The sequence below is a fragment of the Rhagoletis pomonella genome, unplaced genomic scaffold, assembly GCF_013731165.1.
Source record: "Rhagoletis pomonella isolate Grant_MI unplaced genomic scaffold, Rhpom_1.0 Rhpom_scaffold_00004, whole genome shotgun sequence".
Classification (NCBI taxonomy): Eukaryota; Metazoa; Arthropoda; class Insecta; order Diptera; family Tephritidae; genus Rhagoletis; species Rhagoletis pomonella.
The window spans coordinates 25,349,045-25,367,378 of record NW_023458558.1 but is presented as its reverse complement, the minus strand read 5'-3'; the positions used below and the strand labels follow the sequence as shown (position 1 = coordinate 25,367,378).

General features: G+C 32.7%; 1 protein-coding gene across 4 annotated transcripts in view; it reads right to left on the bottom strand.

The window, feature by feature from the left end:
- Positions 1–3,545: 3,545 nt before the first annotated feature.
- Positions 3,546–18,334, bottom strand: part of LOC118737323 (elongation of very long chain fatty acids protein 7) — a 44,998-nt gene continuing 30,209 nt past the window's right edge. For 2 of the 4 annotated variants that reach the window (XM_036467759.1, XM_036467760.1), the window contains exons 2-5: positions 11,215–11,308; positions 7,510–7,700; positions 4,740–4,983; positions 3,546–4,654 (exon numbers count right to left, since the gene is read on the bottom strand). In XM_036467759.1, coding sequence (XP_036323652.1) covers positions 4,134–4,654; positions 4,740–4,983; positions 7,510–7,700; positions 11,215–11,308 — 1,050 coding nt within the window. In that variant the 3' untranslated portion in view covers positions 3,546–4,133. Of the gene's footprint in view, positions 4,655–4,739; positions 4,984–7,509; positions 7,701–11,214; positions 11,309–11,527; positions 11,618–18,334 lie in introns of those variants that run through there. The other 2 variants (XM_036467758.1, XM_036467761.1) reach the window with 2 other exon arrangements.

Below are 18,334 nucleotides of genomic sequence, written 5' to 3'. Positions count from 1 at the left end.
CCAGTTTTGTCCGATTTTTGAATTTTTGTTTGTTTGTATTAATTTATTTAGTGCAAGTTGCAGAAAAAAATAGCAATTTTGAAGAAACTCGATTCCCCTGTTCCTGTTAATAAATGTTACATAATAAAACCTAGTTGAAAACAATTGTAGGGTCTCCCAAAAACGGGAGAAAAATATTTGAAATAATATAAAAAAAATCTAACCAAAATTAAAAAAATTCTGTTTGGTTTCTATAAAAATTTTGGGTATGCAGTTTTATTGATCATTAGATTTTAGTGTAATAAAGTGCAAGTTGCAAGTGGCTAAGTGTTCGTGTTGATTTTTATAAATACAACAAACGATTTTATTTCCCATTTAGCATACAGATATGCTCGAAATGTTAGCGAAAAAAAATATTAAAAATCAACGCGACCTCTTAGCCCCTTGCAAATTGCACTTCCTTATACTAAAATTTAAAGATCTTCGAAATTACATACCCTACATTTTTCAAGACACTCAACATTTTTTTTTTTAATTTTGGTTAAATTTTTTTTACATTTCAAATTTTTATTGTGAATTTTTTTATTTTAGCGGAACCCTACAGGAGTTTTCAGCTAGTTTTTATTATGTAATATTTATTAACTGGACAAGGAGAAACGATTTTCTGCAAAATTGCAACTTTTTCTGCAATTTACACTGAAATATTTAATACAAACAAACAAAAATTCAAAAATCGGGCTCAACTGGTATCTTAAAAATTAACCCGATTGAGAAAAAAATTAAGGCTCCAGTGAATTGTGAACACAAAATGCCAATTTTGAACCCCTTTGCGCTGCGTCCCTCGGTATGATGTCCTGAAATTCATTGAAGCCGACGAATGGCTGTAGGTTATACGAGTTGTGGAATTAAAATGGCAAACTTACTAATTGCTTGTCACCAGGTTCTTATCCCAATGTTGCCATTTCGATATTTTTTTAAATATCAATCAACGAAAACTTGACTTTTTCGAAAAAAAATGGATGGTAATACACTTTTTTCTAATGTTTCAAGTAGTTTCAAGATAAAAGGGCGTCATTTTCACGGGGCATAGGGCGGCATTTAAAGTAAATCCGGCCCTGCTTATACACAAGTTGTATGAAATATAAAAATATGGATGTTCAAGGAAAGAGGATTAAGAAATCTTTAGCTTGAACACTAAGAATATTTTTGAGGGGTTTCAAGAGGGTTGCCATCTGTTTAAAAACTTAAATTTAAATTATTAAATTATTTAACTGGAATATAAAAAGGCGGGTATCGAACGAAAAGGGGTTTGAAAGCTTTTTATTTAGTCATAAAAGTCATAAATAAATATCAGTCAGTTACCCATATTTTTTAAATCATACTTTCAAAAGTCATTTGTATAAATCGTAGTAAACTTTTGTTTCCCACCCCCTTTTTAACTGCGAAAAATGTTAGTGACTTTTATACGAATGATTTAAGAAATAAAAGTCGGTGAGTGGTTTATATTTATTGATGACTTTTAAAAGTAAAAGCCACTGCTCATTTTTATTGATGACTTTTATAAATAAAATAAAAATAAAAAAAATTTATTTTCAAATTTGAGTGTCGGTGAAAAAATAAATCGATTTGTATATTTCATTTAGTTGTAGAACATTTCCTTCATAGTAAATTTTTCCATGACTGTTTCCATCAATAACTGTTATGTTCGGTCCCTGCATTGGACCATTATCCAACAGAAAATTGTATACGTACGTATACATATGTGAGGTACTGTACAGTGGCCCACACTCAATATAACACATACGTAATTTTATTCATTACTTTTTTATAAAGGTATAGCTCATTTTCTAACAAAAGCAATATAAATCTAAATTGCATAATTTGTGCAATAATTATAAAAAATCATTTAATTTTCATCAAAATTTCTAAATTTATAATTAGAATTTCTAGAAAAATGTTTAAATGCAGATTTGTAGCCTATCACCTTTTATTAGTATAATAGAGCCTAAGTTCAAATTCGCTAAAAATGTCCTATAATTTTTTTTTTGCTGCCTCTTTTCTTTGCTAGTGTCCATTTTTATTTACTTTCACTATTGGCATTTTTTCTCTTCTTCGCAAAAATATTCGATAAAACTTGGTTGGAAACCGAAAAGTTATCTGTGATTTTTTATAACTACATATTAACGAGTGTCGTATTTTGTATGGCTAATCTCTTTCTCTAATTATAGATTAGGGATTTAAGCTCAAAAATGAGGATAATCTTCTTATAGGTAAACCTAGTATAATCGATGTTGGCAGAGCCCAACAAAGCATGCTAGTCGTTTCTGCTCTTTGCCAACTGATGCCAATTTTAAATGCCAACTGTAGCCAATTCCTTTACTGGGTCTTCCCATCGCTGTGGGGGCCTCGCTCTTCCTCTGCCACTACCAGCGGGTTCCAAGTTGAATACTTTCACTGCATTAGGTCCATATCGTTGTAAAGATCTCAAATACTCCAAGAACCGGCTCATCACTTGTTGTCATCAGTGTTGCCATTACTTTTTCAGAGGGAAGGCTAATGTGCAAAAAAAAGCTAAATAAGCTTAATCCCAATTTTCTCTCACAGAAATCAAATATTTTTGGTCGTTATTATAACTTCACAACAGTGTCAATATTTAAGATAAAATGATAAATTTTTGTTACGAAGAACTTATTTTGTAAATATTTTTCGTAGCCTCACAAAACCTAGGCAGCTTAAGAGAAAGTTTTGATTCCACCTCATTGTTCTGTAAATAGGTGGGACAGTGACGACCCGGTCTGATATTGCTTTCTGCAGTTAATCTTATAACCAGTAAGTTGCGAGTATTTACGTATTATATTTATAAATTTTCTGTAGTAAAATTTTCGTTTATTTCTATCAAAGCAAATAGTATGTAAATTACATATAAGCATAAAAATATTCAGCAATGTGCTACATATAAAAATTTATAACTCGTTAAGAAATACTTAAATTAATATTTATTTATTTACTTCTTACGTATTAAATATACATACAAGGTAAATATATTGTAAATGAATTCGCCGCTCCCTAATTAGAATACAAACACACATGTGTATGTAGAAAAACACAAAAATTATGGAATTGTTTAAAAAAAAATTGTTAAAAAGAAAAAATTTGTTTCGATTTCATTTTGTAGTTTCGGAAACTCCTTATTTTATGTACAACTCCATTTTTGGACATCTTTTTTGATTTACACATTTGCTCATTCACGCGCACGCACGCATACAAACACAATCACAGAAGAGGCGGCAATTCAATTTTAAGTGCAGTTTTTAGTTGTTAGTCTGTTTTTTTCTTTTTTACTTCAAACATTTTCTTCCCTAACACATGTTGTAAGGTGCAAGTAAAGTAAGTTTGATAATTTGCAATAACACTAAATACTAACAAACCCACCCAATAGACTCTCACAATATGCTTTAAGTTGTTTAAAATACATTGAAAAATTATATCTACTTAACACTATTAGAGTATGCAAGTATGTATGTATGTGTGTATTTTTATACTGTGATATGTGGTGCATATTTTTCTTTGTTGTTTGTACAAAATAATAGTTATTGCAATAAAGATAATTTGTAAAAAATGTTTGAACCAATATTGGATTGCGAAAGTGAAAATTGTGCACAATTTTACATAGCCATATGTTTTTTTGTTTTCATTTAAGTTCTACCACGTTAACAATTCGTTTTTTTTTTTATATATTTTGTCTTTTTTGTTTGGTTAGAAGATTTTCTATTTAATAATTTCGAATGTGTAAGTGCGTACTAGGGAATTAAAAGTTCATTCATTGTTTTTTCCATTTTGTCTGTTTTAGTGTGCAAAGAAAATAATTAAATTAAACTGAATTAAATTGAATTAAATTAATTTACTTATTTTTTTTCTATTTTAACTTAACTATCGCGGCTTCTACATTTTTGATTAAATTGTATTCCCTTGAAAAGTGTTACTTGCGGATATGATTTTTTAAAAGCGAAAATCATTTTTGCTGACCTTTCGTTCATCAACACCCTGTAATCATCTTCCAATAATGTGTGTATATATTACCCTTCCCATATTCTTTTTTACCCCTGCACACTTGTACTTTGCCATCAATTGCCACAACCACTTGCGATCGGCACTTATTCGCTCTTCGCCAATTTTACATGATTATTATTGACATCAATGAGGCGCTTCATTTGATCACCATGTGCTAGCAGCGAGTTCGTCGGATTGCAGCCCATGCCACCGGCAGCCGCGAGCAGGGCGCGTCCAGCAATCGAACCGTTCGCATGACCATTAGCATAAGCCTTGGCATAACCGTTTGCATGACCGTTTGCGTGTCCATTAGCTGCTGCTGCTGCTGCAGCCGCCTTTCTTGTATTGTAGGTCTTTCTGTAGAAATTGCCGAATAAATATAAAAAGATGATCGTATTGCCGACAAAGAAGAAAGTGAGCGCACGCGGCATATTGCAACCCTTTGCAGCAACCATAACCATATAGCCCAAAATTAGTACGAACTGTATGAGTTGGATGGAGGTCATGTATTTCTTCCACCAAAGATACTTCTGGTACTGGGGACCCATAGCAGCAACCATGTAATAGAAATACATAACGATGTGAACGCCAGAATTGAGAATGCCAATAATGACGCCTTGCTCGCCTATAAAGAGATTGAGACAATGAATGACATGTTTGAGCAAGAGAAACCTTTTATATGAAAGACAAAAAAAAAATTGTTTACTCACCCGGCGCATACTTAAGATATCCCCACGAGAAGAGTGCTGTTATGGTGTGATGGTAGACATGCAAAAATGAAACTTGATTTTGTTTCTTGCGCAGCACAAAGAAGGTGGTATCCAATAAGTCAATTATCTTAGAGAAGAAGTAATACCAGGCGCCGGAGTAGAGCATCAAGTTTTGTTCGCGATTGCGTACAATTTCACATTTCTTTGAGAGTATTGAGGCGGCAACATTACTTTCCCGTATAGACTACAAGAAAAAAGAGAAATTTCTTTAAAGATTATGTAATTTACTAATGCTAGTGTGTGTATGTATGTATGTGAAAATCAACATATCATTTTACTGAAATATTGACAAAACCAGCAATAATGTTATAAGGTCACAAGAAAAAAACATCGCTAAATAATGACTACGCCTTTAAGCGCGAATTATATACTTTTTTCTGCCATATCAATCTAAATTGAGGACGTATGGTCGTCAAAGTAGTATAGCGCCATTCTTGGAAAAGGGAAGAGACTATGGATCCGACAACAATCGGGTCCAAACAAAAGGCAAAACAATGTAACTTTGCGCTTGAAATTTACGTAGCAGCATTTTTGTAGTTGCGCATGTGTTAGTGCGCTAAAGCCGAACTACCACTTTAAAGTTTAGAAGAACTTAAGAGAAACTTTATCTCACCGCACTGCCTCTCTTACCTACAAGCAGAGTTGTTTTGGTGGCAGAAATGTTGCAGTGTGAAACCGACCATTCGGAAGAGCCATTTAGAAATGCATTAAAAAATGTACACCAAGTCACGTACATTTACAAATATCTTCTATACCCAGAGTTTAAATTTCTGATGACGATACATTTTAATACATATCGACGGCTGAGTGGAAGATCGACATATCTTGGCATCCGGCCCCATCTCAGCAAATTGGTTGAAGTATAGCTTATCTCAGAAATTAATTAAATAACGTCCTAACTCAGAATTTCGTCGTAAAGCGCTCTATCCCAGCTGACGATAAATTGAATTTACATCGAGATAGAAAGTTCTCGTATCATTTGCTCGAGTAAGGCGCTCTTCAATTAAATTCTGAGCAAAGGAATTCTTCAAGAAAATTCTGAAATAGGGCATTCTTGTGCAATTTTCTGAGCTAGGCCGTTTTCGAACCGGCTGGCGAGATAGGTCCATCTCCCAATCAATCGTCGATATATTAACAAAAGCTTTTGTTTTGGTGGTTCTTTCGGCACTTGAAAGACGTCTTACTTTTTCTGGTATATCGAGAATGTAATATAGCGGGCAATTACACCAGTCCCAATAGACATTTCGATTTACACAAATTCAAAAAAAGCAGAGCCACAGGTCTTAAAAACACCATTACAAATAAATTGTCAAAAGTCCCCATTCATTCAATGTGTGCTGAATGTTTTTCAAGGTCAAAGGCCAAAATAAGGAAAAAGGCCGAGAAAAATTCAAGGACAATTCCTTACACGCCAGATGAAGCTTTAGCTTTATATATATATATATATATGTGAACGGAGGATTTTCAAAGGCTCTCTCTGTAATGCAGTCTGGTGCAAAGGCACGCTGCTCTAATTTATATCCATCATATACTAAATTACATAATAGCTGCGAAGAAGAGGTGCTACCCAAGCGAAGCGATTTTAATTTCAGATATTTCAGCAGAAATAAAATTACAAAGCCTTATCAATCATACTGTTCTTAGAGTGCTGGAAGTTCAAAAAGAGGTACTATTTGTAAGATAAATTAAAACTTGTATAAAAGTAGGGTGCGGATGCCCGATCATTCTTAATTACATAGCTCCTGATCGCAAGATAGTTACCATATATAATTGAAGAAACTATCGCTTCATTAATTTTATAAACTATGACTTAGGGCCGCTTGCATCGTGTCGGGTTAACCCTTTCTCCCAGTTAATCGGCGTTATCGACTCCCTGTTATAAGCATGTCGTCGATAATGATGTGTATCTGGGGTTAAGTAAATATTAGTCAGACATGGTGCAAACTTTTTTTTTTTTGCTCTTTTGGCCATTTAAACCATGTCCAGTTAACGCTAAATGGAGGTACATCGTTCAGATAAGCAAATCGACTGTTATCGATCACATGTTATAAGGTGGGTGTCGTTAACGATGTTTAACTGGGAGTTAGAATTAACCAGACATGGTGAAAGCGGTCCTTAATAGGTTAAGTCGATTTCCTGTGCCTTAATTTAATAATGTTTAATACTCAACAATGTTTCATTTAATTTGAAAAAAATTTCATTTAACTTGAATAGTCTCATTGAATCTGAAAAAGGTGTAATTTAATTTGAAAGGGTTTCGCTTAGTAAAAGATTAAAATGGTTTAATTTAAACTGAAAATGCTATAATATTACGGTTAAAGGGCCGCTTCCAGAAATATCTAAGCGATCTATCAGTGAACCTTTAGCTTGTGTTTTGCAGTAACTTTTGTACCCTGAAAAATATGTTGAGGATTGAGGTCTAATTTGACTGAACTGACAAGAAAGTCCGAAACGTACTTGATGAAGTTTTCTTCTTCAAGTTGCAATACCGTATCAACTCATGTAATTTGCATGTGTTACTTTATTATAAATTAACTGCATACATATTTTGCCTAATTTTTACATTAGTTTTAGAATACAACCGATCTATGTAGCTCTACTCAAACCTTATAGCCCTTTTTCACCAGAAGCTTGCAGTTTAATCTGCAAAGCAGCTAGTACTTTTACAATTTTTTCTCTCACTAGCTCCAAAATAATCTCAAGTACTTACTGTGCGACACATCCATATAGAGAAAACAACTTGGAATGCATTGTAGACAACCATGACTTTCTTCAAATCGTACGGTTTGCGATCACGCATATATGCAGGTCCTATTTTGAGAACGAAAAGCAGGTAGAGCGCAACAATTGAGGCGACAGGCCCAGGCGAACTCATCAAAAACCAGCCATCCACCGTTTCATCTGCAAAAATAAAATTACAGTTCGCATGTCTTACTCTATTAGCTAAAATAAAAATTATAGATAAAAGGTTTACTATTTTTTGTATCTTTTAGCCAAAAATATTTATCATATACATATATATCAAACTGGTAGTATGATTACCCGCGTGTGTCAGAATTTTTTCATTAAACAAATATCCTAGTGAGTGAAGTTCAACCTCCTGACGGATGTAACTGGCATTAATCATTATTTCTTGAACCCCAGCTAAAATAGTTATTACTTTTAATCGAACTGAGAACAGTACACTTTTGTATACACTCAAAAACTTGTTTGACTTTTTGAACTATTTTGTTTTTTAAACTAAAATGTAAGCCTACTTACTTCACTTATTTTTATTTTTTTATAATTATTCAGAAATGCCAAGGCGAATTTATATAAGGTGATAGCAGGAGTACAAAAACAAAAACTTACATGTACTTTGTTTTTGCTTTGGCGGCATAAACTGTCAAAATCTGTAAGAGTATGTGTGGAAATTCAAACAAAATTTTTCAATTTGACATAAGATGCCGTGAGGCGAAACACATACAAAAAATCAGCTGATCTATTAATACCACCTTATATAAATTCGCCTTGAGAAATGCTTCATAGCTCCAATGTACCCCGCTTAACTTGAATAGGCACATCATTTTTATCCCAGAATCGGTCTTGGAAATTTTTAATTATAGGCATATATGTAATACTTCTATATTGCTAGTACATTCAAAGTACATTCCCCAACATTAGAGTGCCGAAATATTGAAAAAAGTAAGAGAGATCCGATAAGAGAATGTACTCAAAATGATAATTTTACTTTTCAAAATTCAGGAGCGGTTTAACAAATTTTCATTTAAAAACAACTCTTATGAATAATTAACAAAAAATTAAATTTGTGTAGATCTATGAGAAGCGCTGCGGCCGTTGGTGGTGGCAGAGGATAAATATGTATACCAGTTAGAGAAGGACTTGGCATCAGTTGGCATTTCCAATTGGCGTCAATCAGCATAGAAGGGAATCGAATAACATGCTTTATTGGATTCGGCCAACATATAAAATACCACACCTCTTTATGTGTAAATAAGTTTTGTCTTTGTTAGGAAAATATCTTCTATCTTCCAATTTTTCAGATTTCCAAATAACGAGGAGCATCGGAGAAATTCGTCTTACCGAGCCCTAACCGCTAAAATAATGTATAAATATATACATTTTTTTTAAATTACTTTTTGGTGCAGGTGCTCTAAGAGGCATTTATGCATCAAAATTAAGTTTTGAAAAAAGTTGTCTTACTTCATTTTCGCGGCTAGGGCTCGATATACATTTCAGCGTGAAGGAAACATGAGACCGTCAAATTTGTGTTTGTTTGTTGAATGTTGTCTTTCTTTGATTTCGAATGAAAAACTCATTGCGATCATATTGTACTAGCAATATAGAAGCATTACATATATGATTATAGGCATCAGAGAAGTTTTGAATACGAGCCAGTTCTGATTGTTATCGAATATTTTGTAGGCAAAAAATCAAAAACTCCTATTAAAAAACTGGACCTAACTCTAGTTATCGGTTACAAAATTTTTTTATCAACCCAGAAAGACCTGTTAGCTGCTGTAAATATATACCAAAAAAAAAAAAACAAAAAAAAATATTCCTACGAACTGATAACCTCCTCCTTTTTTGGAAGTCGGTTAATAAGAAATAAAACTGAGAACTGTATCTCTGAATCTTTATTATCTCCCGAAAGAAGAATCTCTGACACTTTTTTTTTTAATAATTTCATTCATATTTTGCCCGAAGACAGAACATAACCGTAAACAAGTAATTTTTAGCAAAAAAAAAACGACTTAAAAAAATATATATATATCTATATACTTCATGATCCAATGATCGGATGTAAACCAAATTAGTATGGGACCACCTCTGAGACACTACCTTTCCGTTGCAAAAATAATTATTGAAATCGGTTGACATGGTGCAAAGTTATGCGGTAACATACATAAAAAAAAAAAAAATATTCCGACGAACTGATAACCTCCTCCTTTTTTGGAAGTCGGTTAATAACGAACGCTACCGCCTGAAATTTAAGCACGTGAATTTCGCAACATTTGATTTCAGCAAGTTATCGGGTTTATGAGAAGTCATCACCGAAAAGCTAGCTATGACTCAAAACTTTAACATTACTCGCGTGCTGAAAAGAGTAAATGGAAATTGGACTACATACAGCGTAGTTGCGGTCAACATTTGAGTGAAATTATTGTTAAAAGGGAAATGTCAGAGAATGTTCTTTCGGGTGATAATAAAGATTCAGACATTCAGTTCTCTTCTGTTTTACATTTACAGTTAAAAAACCAAGGACTACATGGATCACCCTATATTTATAAAAAAAATATATAAGAAAGCCTCAAAATGTCAGGACATTTGCTCACTTAAATCTCAAAGTTTTAAAAAAAAAAGAATGAAATAGGTTTGACCCTTAATTAGGCGCATAGTGAAAATCACACAAGCATGGGGTCCCGAGTGACCCCAATAAAAAAAAATAAAAAGTGTTGAAAAAAGAGTTTTAGAAATAAAAACGAAGTGTGTGTTTTCAAAAATATTAAAGTAATCTATTATCGTTAACTTAAAAAAAAAAAAACTAAAACATAGTTTCGACTTAAACTTAAAAACAAAATATTAAAAACTTACGTCCGCCAACAAAGGTGAAAAGTTGCTTTTTCTAAAAAAAAACATATTTTGATGCAAGAAGCAAAAACAATTAAAAATGCTATATTTTCTTAAAGACCGACCATCCTATTTTGTTTCTAACCGTTTCTCTGAAATGCCAATTTGCTAAGTTCAAAATAGTCACAGAATATGTGACATTTCATCAACATAGTGGAACTCAATTCGTTTGGAATTGTTTGGAGTACGCGAAAACTTGTATTAAAATTTGAACAAAACAAGTGCTCGAAGAAAACTAGTTTTAAAGGTTTTTATTCTCTCCTGTGAAATTTTTAAAAACTGGACCTAGCAATACGTATATGAGAATTATCTTTCGTACAAGTACATAAAACGTTTTTTTCTCTCTGTCTCACATTTTCTTGATTCATCTTTTATGTACGCACACATTCATATTTTTTTTTTCTTAAAAAAAAATTCCGTTTATTTTTCTGAAATTAACCCAAGTTGGATGGGATAGCTTGTAGCATTTTAATTTAATATATTTTTACACTTTAACAGCCGATATCACCAGCAGTTTAAATGGAAAATGTTTTTTTTTTTTATTTGCTGTCAATTTCCATATAAAATTCAAAAAATTAAAATCATTTTTCACTTAATTTGCTTTCCTGCTGCAAGAGCTTTTACGAATTTACAAAATTATAGAAAAAAAAATATGAAATTCGAATTTAAACACAAAGTATTTCGTATAATCGTCCATAATCAGCTGCTTCTTTGATTTCTAGTTCAACACTTCACTTTTGCCACACAACTCGATTTTTTTTTTTTAGGAAAATTTTCTACTCACCAACGCCTTTTGAGAGACCGGAAATGCGCTCATTGAAAATTTTTATATAGGTCGCCATTTTCGCTGTTGTTTCTATGTATGCAAGTCTTTCGTTCTACGAATGAAAAAATAAACAAACACACAATGAAATACATAAAATTAACAAGCAAAATTTTTTGATGAATTAAATATTTAATACTGTTCTTTTTCCCCACATTCTTCATTGATGGAAATGCAACGCGTGCAAAATTCAAATGTAACGAAACTTATGAATTTGTATGTATGTATGTATTGCAAAAAGATTCTCAAGTATTATAAATATTTTTAAACATACATATGTATGTATGTATGTAAGCACTCGCGGAATACCAGTATGTATTTCGAATTTCGTAGAGCGTCTGAGCTGCGAGTACTGCTCCATACGAGCGCGTTCACAATTCTGATGGCAAATGTTTAATTTGATCCGTGCTAAGCGTTTTTTCTAGCTTACAAACATACATACATACAAATGCATGTACATATGTATATACAGCCATGTGCATGCATGTGTATGAGTACATACTGGTAAGTTTAGCAGCCAAAATAGTCAAATCCATAGTAAATAGCAAAAATATACATTAAGCATTCAAAAATTTGTGCTTAGAATATTGAATTCGATTTATAGAATTGAGTAAGTGTTTGTTTGACAGGCAGCAAGTGTGCTAAATAAGATTCTTACAGACGAGTATTTATGCAGATTTGATTAGAATTTCGTGTAAGATTTTATTGGTTAGTGGTTTTTACCGATTTTTATGTATGTAGATACAAGTGAATCTTTAGTTATGCACTGAAAGTATGTATGTACATATGTATTTCACTTGAGGCTCGACCAAATTATTTATGTAAAATTAATGTTAATTAGTTGATGCTTATGCGGTTTTATTATAATTTCGAATATATTTAGCTATTTTTGCGCCATTTTTAAAATATACAATTTAAGTCTCTTATTAATTAAGAGAGAGAGAGAGGATATTTACTATTGAATGTTGTCCAGTAAATATTTCCCGCGCGGCCTCAACAGTAAGAGCTTAAAGGTACTAAAAAATCGAAGACTAGAGAATGATATTTATATTCAGCAAGGTATGTATGTACATAGAAGTGACAACCAAATTTTAGCTGAATACATCTAATGTCAAAAAAACATAAAAATTTAAATGGAAAATATTTCCATACGGTTTGATATATTTTATTATATGCATATTAGGGCGGTCCGTAAATCAAATGAAAGTTTTTTTTTCAGTCTCGTCAATCGGTAATACTAGGGTCAAAGATATCACATATAAATTTTGGTACAGATTTACCGATTTGAGACGAATAAGGCGTGTCGCACAGATTCCTCTACGGAGACTAAAAAAATTAAAATAATTTTCTTTTTCATCTAATACCCAAAGTCGATGCTACTATAGTCAGGGATATCACATATACATTTTGGTCCCGATTGGAGTCGGTTAAGGCGTGTCGCAAGGGGGTTAAAGGCCAGATGGACTAAAAAAATAATTTTTTTTTTTTCATTTAATACCCAAAAGCGATACTACTAAAGTCGAGGATATCACATATAAATTTTCGTCCCGATTGGAATCGGTTAAGTTGTCTTCATAGAGTAATCTCACCTTTGCCCACAGTGCGACATGCCTTAATTGTGTCCTATAGGGATCGAAATTTATATGTGCTATCTTCTACTGTAGTAGCATCGACCTAACGTACATATAGCGCCGGGGAAAAAGTATTGGCACAGAGAATTTTTCCTAATGTATGCAAAGTTTTTTATTCTAATTTCTTCCCGCTAATTTTTTTATACAAATATAATTCATACAACAAAATATATACAAATAAAATCTCTAGACCTAGTGCAAAACTCAGGAAAATTCAATAAAATTACAACTTTCTTATCATATTTTCAGAAAAACTCTAAACTCACCCGAAAATTTGGATTTCGCCCATAGGAAATACATGGAAAGCAAAAGTTAAAAGTGAACCGGTTCAGGGAAAATGAAACTCATGATAAGGCGGATTAATTTATCAAAGTTTCAAACATTGCACAAGAATACAAAAAAAGTTTCATCAAAATTTCACACTTTTTACGGAGTTTCTAGAAGATTTTTTTGGCTATACATCCTTTCGATTCCAGAAAAATAAAGCGCAAGTTTGAAGTGGCTGAAAGATATCACTGATTTTTGGCAATTTTTTTTTTGTGGATGGTGTTGTGCGATTTCCTGCATACAAAAAAAAAAAAAAAAATTGTGAAACATTCTTTGTAAGGAAAAAAATTAGTGACCACGGTGTAATGTAAAATTCAACGGTATTTTGTGGTCACTTCAAGTTATTTGGGATTGATTAAAGGTGAAAAATTTAAAATTTTGAGAACACTTTGTTGACTTTTTCTCATGTGAAAAATAATTGGGACACGGCATTTTGACCAGTTTTGGAATTTTTTTTTTGTTTGCTTAGTGTGTATTATTTTTTTTAAGAAATACAGTTCGTTATCTAAAAAACATCTATATAAGTCCAAATTTCAAACTATGTAGAAAAATTAGAAAAATTCAACAAACTTTTACAACAACAGCAAACTTTTTATTAAGAATTTCTAAGTAATTAAGTGGCTAAGAATTCGCATTGATTTTTCATAATTTTTCGCGGGCGGTTTCACGCAAAAACCATCGCGACTCACCACAAGAAAAGTTCTCATCTTATAAAAATATTTAGAAGAATAAAAATTCAAAAGAACATTAACCGCCAATTATATGCAACTTCGCATGCATTCATACATACACACATTACATACATGCAAAAATCATAATAAACACTTGCACTACTCGATACGCGAGTTCAATGCCAAATTTTGGTTAACGTCACCACAAAATTGCACGCACTCACACACACACACACACACACACACACACACACAATGCAAACAATTACTGTTCTCAAGCGCTGACGCGGCCATTTTTTTGTAATTTTGACGCCAATTGCCATTTCTGTAATAGTGAAACAGCTTGAGCTTGGCATTCAGCCAATATTACACATCTATTGGATGACACTTAACAGCTGTTGGATGGTTGGTTGTTCGACAGAAATTTTACCTTGTGTGGCAAATAATTGGTGAATTTAGCAAAGAACCTCACCTCGTGCAATGTCACACTTAAATATGTATGTATGTATTAACACGTGCGAGGTATGCCAGTGTTCGGACCTCACTCTGAACGCAGTGTTTATATATACTGCGGTTTTTGATTAATTTAAAAGTCTACTCCTATACTACGCTTTGCTTTCCTGCATTACAGTGCTGTTGTAAAAAGTATTCAAACATGAAACCCACTAAATATAAATATTAGAAAGAGAATTTAATTAGAAAAGGTCCACGGCCTAATACTGGCAAGATAACTTATCACAAAATGTCTGAAATTTATGTTCTACTTTATGAAATGCTGATTTACTATTTCGTACATTTTTTTTAAAGTTTACAAAAAATTTCAAAGAGAACACCTCTAGAGAAATTTTCTGCTTAAATTATAAATGTTAATCTACTACGGAAATGTTGTTTTCACTCCTATTTTCCGAGTGATTTACATCCGAAATAAGTTTCAGGGCTCCGAACACTGATTCATGCACACATACATGCATTCCCTCATGCATACAAACATAGTAAAACATCAACTATTTGAAAATTACAGTGCAATAAATGCTTGCGGCTAGAATCAGAAGTAACAACTTGTTTGGTTGCAAGTGGTAAAGCGTTAACCTGAAAATTAAGAGAGAAAAAAAATAAAAAAAAATTGCTGCTTGAGTAGGCAAAAATTCACAAGATCGAAGTCAAGGGGATCGACTTTTTTCGCATTGACTTTTAATCACTTGATGTTTTCTGTTCTTATAGATAGCATGCAAAAGACTGCGCCTGCGCTGCTGCACAACTTATTGGCATGCAGCAGCAGGTTGCTATATGAGTGAGTAGGTACATTGTAAATACAAGGGTTCCCCAGTTTAACGAAAATTTCTAACGTAACGTAACTTATTAAGTATGGAGACATATTTTTTGCACAACTCTATCTCCAGTATCCATACCTTTACCGTTTATTATATTATGGGCTAAAAACGAACAAATAACCGGTTTAGCAGCACCTGTTCACGATCCTGATATTAATTAATCGTTAAACCGTTATTTAGTACAGTTTTACGGCGTGTTTTTTACTCATTTGATGATAAATGCCTTTCAGTTTGACATAGTGGAAATTAGACTTTAGTTAGATTTATAAAAATGCCATGTTCTAAGGCTTTATGCACAAAACTAGATATAATTTCTGTTTTTAATAAACAATTTACTGAGCTCGTCGATTTTTATTTTATTAAATAAAGTTGTATTTAACAAACGCATTATTTTTGCGTTACTTTCGAAAAATTTCCAAAACTGTTTTTCCAATTGTATCGTAAAAAATTGGGGAATTTTTTCAATTTTACCTCTCTTAAAAATGTTTCACTTTCATTTAGTTAGTTTCATACTTTTCACCTACAGCTTTCTTAAAACGCTTTCCTTTGACCAATGTTGAAGCTTGTATATAATTTATTTTAATTCGACTTTTCAAACAGGTGGCAACCTCTTCAAATACATATTCAGCCTTGTCATGAGTTTCATTTTCCCCGAACCGGTTCTTTTTTCACTATTGGTTTCCATGGTTTTACTATGGGCGGTTGACAAATTTTCGGGTGAATTTTTTTTCCAACGAAACTCAGAATAAGGCAGATTAAAAAAAAACTTCTTAAACTTCTTTCGTCTGACACCCACTTATGAATTTAATTTTTCAAACACCCCCCTAAACAAATCACATTTTTTTTTTATAAAAATGCATAAACCATGCGTTTTACTAAGCGCAGCGTTCATTGTTGTTCATCTTTTGCCTTAGACATTTCGCCTCTATTTACCAAAAAATAATCGATAAATAAGAATTGCAGACGGAAAAGTTATCTCTTTCATACAGGATTATTTGATAACTTGGATTTCAGCTCGAAAAAGCAGATAAGTATGTCGCTAAACAATAAACATAATGTAACAATATTGTGACATTTATTAAGGGCATCAGTCTACCAATTTGTCACATGGTATCCGTAATCCGGTTATCCGGCAATAACTCTATCCGGCACAACCCCACTTGGTACAAATTATGTTTGGTTTGTGGCTTAAGGTGTTTTTTTATCACAAGATTATTAGGTGAAAAATTTTCTTAGCTGGAGTTTAAGCTTTCCAATTATACCAAAAAGACACTCGATTTTGCATTTTGCAGTACATTTTAAAACGTCTTAACCGTTACCACTCCTTTATATTTTGGCGATTAAATGGCAATGAACCTTGTCTCATACATATTCGAAAAGAACGCAAATAAGGTCGCACTTGCGAACCTCTTTAAAATCGATTGACTATAGTTCGGTTAGCAACGCGAAAAGATGTAAATGAAGCAATTCATTGTAAACAAAGATAAAACTGAAACTATTGTACGTATATGCTGATTAAAATAATATGTATGCATAGCTAGCCTAGGGTCAGTTAACTTACACACACTTAAATGTTTAAAACATTAATGGTTTGAGTATTTTAACTTAGATTAAAGTTAGTTTTTATTTATTATTTATAAATTATTTATTTACGGAACTTTGAGGGAAACATATAAAATATAAAAAAGCCTAATCAATTAAAGAGAATGTAAATCGTAGCATACGCACTTCTGGTGCTTAAGGTCAGCTAACAGCTCAGACATATTTCACCGCCGCAACTTGGAGAACCTACTAATTTACTCAACGGTTACCAAGAATTGTTGCGTTGGAACCTGTTAGCCACTGTTTTACTTAGCCAGCTAAGAATAGAACTCAAATAGTTTATAAGTATGTACTATGTGTGTATGTATGTAGGTGCAGAGCAGAGCTAGAGCTATATAAAATTTACTTTGGTTACTTTGAAGCGATGCCAGAAAATATCATTTGTTTTGTACATACATATGCTATCTATTTACATTTACATAGATTAATATATTTTTAAGCTTATGAATGTCAATTGACTATCGCAAATGGCAAAGGAAGTGCGAGTTTATTGTGTTTGTTTCGGTTTCATTGAATCGACCGCTAATTTTGGGCAACTAACTGATGGCGTCACTTACTATTGAAAATCGGAAGTGGCGGTGAATTACTTAGATGGTACGTTATTTTTTCATTCTTTCTTATATATAAAAAAAAAAACAATAATATTGTTGTTCTTTGAATGCCTCGGTGTATAGATTTCAATACAAAATGTAAATACATCTCTAGAAAGGTATTCAATAATATTTTAGACTATTGGTGTTTTTATTTGTTTATAGAAACCAATGTGAAACTGTTGGAATTTGATATTTTGTAAACGTTTTTTAATTTAAGCATGTTAAAAAGGACTGTTGCAATAAAATGCGAAACCAATGATTTCCCATTAAAGCATACTTAATCTTCACTATTTACTTTACTTGTTATTTATGCACGTCATAATAGCCACAATCCGCATCACAGCCGACGAAATAGAAGAACAATGGGACAGAAGAGCGGCTAGTATTTAGAAGGTAAAAAACATAGCCCTTTTGACGCGATGCACATAAGGCTTTTGAACTATCTAGGCGGCCATAAGTCGATTAAACATAATATATAGGGAAAATTTAAAAAATATATATATTCACGCTAAAAGCACATAAATAGTTTTGGCCACCTAAAATGTTGGAAAACCCCCTTAGCGATAGGATGGGCAAAGAAATCATATTAGTGCTGTTGCAAAACGCAGCTTCCGTATCAATACCCCCGGACACACAACGGATAGTTGAGAAATTTTACATTCTATGCTCAATTCTGCTTAAATAAGCTACACCTCGTTACTCGGATTTACATACATATATAAATTAATAATGGCATTCCAACTCTCCATTTCTTACGAAGCAGTTTGCATGGCGAAGAGTGCGTCTCTCCTATGTGGAGAATTATGCAGATTATAAAGCCATGCCACAGCCAATTGCAGCGAGAACAACAAATGATTTCAAGGTCGAGCTGACTCCTACTGCGAAAATAACCGAAAATAGAGGGACCACTTGCCTACCCATTTGGA